The sequence below is a fragment of the Hippichthys cyanospilos genome, chromosome 14, assembly GCF_059441005.1.
Source record: "Hippichthys cyanospilos isolate Australia breed blue-spotted pipefish chromosome 14, RoL_Hcya_1.0, whole genome shotgun sequence".
Classification (NCBI taxonomy): domain Eukaryota; kingdom Metazoa; phylum Chordata; class Actinopteri; order Syngnathiformes; family Syngnathidae; genus Hippichthys; species Hippichthys cyanospilos.
Window position 1 is genome coordinate 3,306,664 of NC_142382.1, and position 6,226 is coordinate 3,312,889.

Below are 6,226 nucleotides of genomic sequence, written 5' to 3' on the forward strand. Positions count from 1 at the left end.
GAACATCCGTGTATATATATGTTTAAAAATACAAATTTGAAATGACAAATCAAACTAATGTAGCATCATCTCTTAACTGACCTTAAGAATTGTGATGTTCGTTATTGTCTTTATTTTTTTCCTATTTATTCTATTTTTAGTATTGAATATTCATTCAATATTACATCAGAAATTAAATGTGTGTTTACAAAAAAAAAAAAAAAAAGGCCCTGTACCTTTAAGAGACCATTCCCCCTTTCCCCCTTTGCGTCTCCTTTCACTTCCGTTGCTGTGACACGGGACGTCAACAAACATGGCCGACAGAGAAAAGCGCCGGTCCACCGGCTCAGGGGTGTCAACCGACCCGGGCCCGGCGACCAAAGCCTTCGGGCCGAGCGCCGACCGCGAGTTCTTGTCGCAGGCCGGAGTCGGTGAACTCCTTCGCGGGGCCGTGCTGAAGATGGTGGAGGCCCGGCCTGACGACCCCGTCGGTTTCCTTGCCGACCATTTCGGCAGCTTGGCCGCCGCTCTGGCGGAGGAAAGCGATGGCGAAGACGTCAGGGAGCCTCGGCTGAGCGACTGCTCGCCGGGGGACGGGGGAGGAGGCGCCCGGGCTCAGCAGCGACTCAATCGGGCGCTCTGGCACCTGCGCCTGGCTCACCACTCGCAGAGGTACTAATCGAGAAATATATACCGACAGTATATATGTTGGGATGCTCGTTAAAACTTTTTTTCAGAGATATCAGGACAAACACTCAACTCATGAGTAGTCATTCATTCATCGGTATCACTAATACTTTTTATACACAAAATCTCCACTCAGATAACAATGACATAATTTTACCCAAAGATCTATATAACCCATACTGCTTTTTGATGTCATGAAATTAACACGGCAATTTTCTATTCAATTTTCTAATTTATAAATATAACATGATAACTTGTCCTTTTTACGTCAGTTCTGCATTTTCCAACAACGTCCGAGTGGCTTACGACCTCCTGAGCCTCACGGGACCTTTCGGCCATTTTGGCGGCCCGGCTGGAACCGCGGGCGGCGGGGTGAGCGGTGGCCTGTACACTCAAACCCTTCGATGCTTGTGCGGCGAGGGCGGCATCCCAGCGTCCACTTCCGCCCCGCTACTCTGCCGCCTCCATTGCCACGACCACGAGGCCGTCCCGTACGGCGTCTTCCACCACGGAGTTCTGACGTGCGCCGTTTTCTCCGACTACATCCGGCAGGCGCAGCGGCTCTACGCCCAGGTGTGCCGATCTGACGAGGGGCCGGCCTCGCGGGCTTCCTGCCTGGCGGTTCTGGGCGCCCTGAGGGACGCTTTAGAGACGTCCAGCGATTCTGACCCCCCTAGCGTTAAGGCTTTGCGCCGCCTGGAGGCCAGCGCCAAAATTTCGCCGCACCAACTGGCCCGCGTCATGACTGAAGCGCAGGCGCAAGGTCCGGCCGGACACATGGACGCAAAGGAATTTGAGAACGCTGCCGCGGAACTTTTTATCGCTCGCGTGAAAGTCGTCTCGTAGCTTGCTTTCAACTGTGATGTCACCATACGTTACAAAACAACGCAATCTCAGATTAAACCACTAGTGGATACAAACTACTTGCAACAACTTGCTTTATAGCTTCAAGATGGATTATTGTAAATTTTGACATATAAGACGCTGTATTTGTCTGATGTTTTAAACCCTGTGGGCTATCCCCCATTGCAGTTTATCTGCAGTTTTTTTTACTAGCCACCAGGTGGCAATCTACCAGTAAACATGGGGAAAAATATGCTATTTTGAGTTTGAACTGTTATTTTACTTGCCACCAGGGAGCACTCTCCACTAGCAAACGCAACATGCATGTTACTGTTGTGTTGGTGCAGTATTCTAACAATCTGATTGTGTCTGTGTTACGTTAAAACTATCTTGGTGCTACTCGCATTTCTAAACATACAGACATCATAAGTCTGTGCTGAAGGTATGATATTGCTGTAATGAGGCAGAAAAATGTTTTAATTAAAAATAAATATTTAAAACTTCCATTTACCATCTTTCTGCGGCGTGTAGTCCAGTATGGTTACATTTTTTGTTAATTTTTTGTTGGTGCATTGTTTAATCTGGTGTACTTAATAGTCTAAAAAATACAGTACAGTATTTTATTTTTGAGGGATAAAGAGCTGTAAAAATTATTTTCACTAGATTTTTTTAGGGGTAGGATACATCTGAATAAATGCGTACAAAATTAACATTTTGAAGTTTTAGTTAATAGTGCAATCAAAACAATTAAGGTCTTGTTTACAAAAGGTCCTCTTAATGCACGATACTTGATTGATACATGAAACCATCACCAACTGAGCATTTGTAATACATTATTATTGGTTGTTCACATAACCAGATAAAACTGACAAAAACAAAAATGATTATTATTCATTTAACAAATTTTCCAGAAAAAAATGTTATATGACAGTCCTGTAGGAGGTGACAAATGCTACTGGTGAGCAGAAAAAAAACCCGGATGTGTCGCTCTAACCAACATCACATCCATTTAATTGCATTATTTTGCCACTGGTAACATTACATCGTCAAAGTGAAAGTATTGTATTGCACGTCACTTATTCGTGTGAGTCAGAAGAAAAATAGACGAAGAATAGACTGAAACGTCACTAGACGTTAAAAGAAAACCCGGAAGTGGTCCCGCCTCGCAATAGCCGAAGAAGACAACCCGGAAGTATTTTTCCTCTTCTTGTAACCTATGACAACAGCATCAGTCACAATCTCAGCGGCAAATATTCAATTTTTGGAGTCGAATGTGTTGCGTCGCTCTGCGTCGAAATGGAAGAAGACGAAGAGCGGCTGCGGCCCTTTGTGTTTCTCATGACCTACATGCTACTTAAGCGCCGCAGGGACCTGAACAACGCGGATGTACAGCGGCGCAATGAGACCCAAAGACGCCTGAGACAGCGACAGTACTTCTTCCAGAGGCAGAAAAGAATGATGATGGTCAGACTGCATGATGCATCATCGCCAATTTTTGATGTATATCAGTGCTATCAAACGATTACAATGTGTTCAACAAATTAGTCGCGCTAAGTTCAAATTGATTTTCTACGACGCCTGTAACACATAATGACTAAAATAATGTAAATAACGTAAAGTCATCAAATAACAAAACATTTCGTTTAAAAGACTGCTATGAAAGCTTTGAGTTTTTAATACTCTTTTTTAAAAGTTGTTGAACAAAATGACCACATTTGACTCATTGATACGGGCATAGAACTGATTTAACCTATTTTTTTTAATGTAATCTCTAAATTGAATAGATAACGTGATGGGAAATCGGACCCAATCACGTCATTTTCAGATGGTCAGAATTGGGGCAAAAATATGGGGTTAGGATGATTTATTATGAGTTGATCTGTTCTTTTTTTTTAGATCTAGAAATGTGTCATATATGTCAATTTCAAAACCCTTTTTCTCTGCCCTCAATATATGCAATTGATGAGGTATTGAATTGGGATTCTGTATCTTCAGATCTTCAAAATCAGATAACCCAGGCTCGGGTGCAAAAAAATAAAATAGGATTGTAACATCCCTAAGATACAGGAATATGGATATATACTTTGAATAAAAATGATTTATCAAAGTCCATATTGTTAATCCTTTATCCGACGTTGCCGAAGACAAAGAACCGCTTTATTTACGTAGTCTCTTTGTCATCCAACTCAGATGATGATTGCCTCGAGCATTCGCTCCAACGCTCATATCCGTACACGGCCTTGGACCACCGTCCCTAGCACAGATTGGTGGGAACGAGTGGTGATGACGGAATTCCAGCCCTCCGACTGGTTGGACAAGTTCCGGATGAGCCGGGAGACCTTCTTCTACGTGTGCGACAAGCTGCGCCCCCGCCTGGCGCGTCAGGACACCAGTTTCCGCCTGGCGCTGCCCGTGGAGAAGCGCGTGGCGGTGGCGCTGTGGCGCCTGGCGTCCAACGTGGAGTATCGCACCATCAGCGCCCTGTTTGGTGTGGGGAAGTCAACCGTGTGCAAGTGCGTGCGAGACATGTGCTACAGCATTGTGGCGCTGCTGCGCGCCGAGTACCTGCGGCATCCCGCCGGGCCCGAGCTGGAGGAGTCGGCGCGCCTGTTCCTGTCACAATGGGGCTTCCCACACTGCGTGGCCGCCGTGGCCACGCTGCACACGGCCATCATCACGCCGTCCAGCAATGCGTCAGACTACATCAACCCCGCCGGATGGCTCTCGGTCCTGTCTCAGGTGGGTGCTGGCCATCGTTTGATTTTTTTCAAAGCTTGTTAAAATAATCACCATTGTATTGATTAATATTAAAACAACGATTAAAAAAATGATTCATTCGTTTGAAATAGACAGCTGGGTTAGGCACCAGCAAGCCTGCTACCCTAGCGAGGAGAAGTGGCTGTAGAAAATGGATGGACATTAATTTCATAAAGTTGATGGAAAATTGTTCACATTGAGACCATCATTTTCAGGGTGAAATCTTCTGTATAGACATTACTAGTAGTATTGGTGCTTGGTTTCGGTAACTACTCAAGATCTGAGTACTCATACTGGTATTGGTCTAAAAGAAAACAAAAACAAACATGCTGTTATCCCAAACCAGGACACTATTTCAAATTGACAATGCACAAAATGCACAAAATGCACAAAGAAATGAAGATTAACGCACAGGTGCATAGCCCAAATTTTTATTAATGAGGTATAAGTGCCTACTTTATTGTTTGCTCTATTCTGTGGACTTAAGTCTGCTCGGGGACATGAACAGAGTAATAATTTTATTGTGTAGTGTTACCATGAATATATGACAGTAAAACAATAAATCAATCTAAATGTAAATATGATGTATATATATTACCATGGCCATCCAAGTAGCTCCGCCTCTGAGCACATAGGGAAAACGTATCTTTTATGTGACAGGTGACAGTGAACGGTCGCGGGCAGATCTGGGACCTGTGCGCCAGTTTTCCCGGCGGAATGGAGCCGGCGGATATCTTGCAGAAGTCGTCGCTGTGGAACACGGCAGCAGAAGGCGGACTCTCGCCGGTGCCGCCGCCTCGCTTCATGGGAAGACAACTCAGGTAAACGGGGAAGAAAAAAAATCAAAAGTGGCGCCTGTCCATTTAGAATGATTTTGAACACCCCCCCGTGCCGCAGTTACGTGTTGTTGGGTGAGCCGTGCTACCCGCTCCAGAGCTGGCTCCTGAAGGCCTACCCAGAGAGGCGGGCCACGCGAGCCCACCCGGCGGCGCCGAGCGAGCGGCAAATCCTCTTCAACCGCCGGCTGCGACGTGCCCGCCGCGTGGCCCAGGAATCTCTGCTGCGGCTCAAGGCGCGCTGGCAGTGCCTGAGCAAGCGCAACGACTGCGGCCTGGACGTGGTGCCCGCCATGATCCGGGCGTGCTGCATTCTGCACAACGTGTGCGAGGCGCACGGCGACGCCTTCAACGGCGAGTGGCTGGCCGAAGTGGCCGAGGCCGAGAGCCCGCAGCCCGTCTACGCCGAGGCGGACGATGACGGCGAGCAGAGCCCGGGCGAGGAGGTGCGACAGCTCTTCTGTGACTATTTTCAACAAAATGACTGACTCAAATGGATTCATACAAGTGGATGAAATACTTAAAATCATCCTAATACTTAAAAACATGTTTTTAAATATTTCACTGTTTTACAATTAAACCTGTTTGGAATATGGAAGGGCTGGTTATGAAAAAAATTACCCTCAGGATTGGTAAAGTTCGTGATCAGCTGATCATGCTTTATAAAGGGATGTCAACCCAAAAATGTCCTTTTAAAATATGTGTTACGTTTTCTCAAAATCAGGCTTCAAAAATGTAAACACAAGATGCGCAAGATTGTGCACAGTGTGCATTTTACTTCCATGAACCATATTATTTGAAAACCACAACAAATGAAGAAAAATCTGTCCTGGAAAATACACTTTTGGGAAGATTAAACACATTATTGTAAACTTGTATTTTCAAAACACTGAACAGCACTATTAACAGTATTACCAGGGCTGCGCAATTTTTTTTTGCCCCAAAATTACTGACCAGCAGCCAACCTCCTGCGTTTGACATATATGATTGATTTGATAATAGAGGCTGTGAGCCGGTGAAAATTTGTACATGAGCCGCAAATGGCCCGCGGGCCATACTTTGGACATCCCCAGTTTAGCCTGTGTTTACACTTCCAGGTATTTAACAGTTTCAATTTTTCTCAG

At 45.4% G+C, this 6,226-nt stretch overlaps 2 protein-coding genes across 3 annotated transcripts; both read left to right on the forward strand.

Annotated features, from left to right (window-relative positions):
* The first annotated feature begins 283 nt into the window (after positions 1-283).
* On the forward strand, positions 284-2,019 carry tpgs1 (tubulin polyglutamylase complex subunit 1). 2 transcript variants are annotated; one of them, XM_088433438.1, is made up of 3 exons: positions 284-651; positions 939-1,038; positions 1,219-2,019. In XM_088433438.1, the coding sequence occupies exons 1-3, from the start codon at positions 293-295 to the stop codon at positions 1,510-1,512; spliced, it is 753 nt and encodes a 250-aa protein (XP_088289564.1). In that variant the 5' UTR covers positions 284-292; the 3' UTR covers positions 1,513-2,019. The 2 variants fall into 2 exon arrangements, with proteins under 2 accessions (XP_088289564.1, XP_088289563.1); XM_088433437.1 differs by having other exon boundaries at positions 939-2,019.
* A 691-nt stretch (positions 2,020-2,710) lies between these two features.
* Positions 2,711-5,850, forward strand: LOC148412546 (uncharacterized). Its single transcript, XM_088433912.1, has 4 exons — positions 2,711-2,973; positions 3,700-4,248; positions 4,927-5,087; positions 5,164-5,850. Exons 1-4 carry the CDS (start codon positions 2,806-2,808, stop codon positions 5,588-5,590), a joined length of 1,305 nt encoding a protein of 434 aa, XP_088290038.1. The 5' UTR covers positions 2,711-2,805; the 3' UTR covers positions 5,591-5,850.
* The last annotated feature ends 376 nt before the right edge of the window (positions 5,851-6,226 follow it).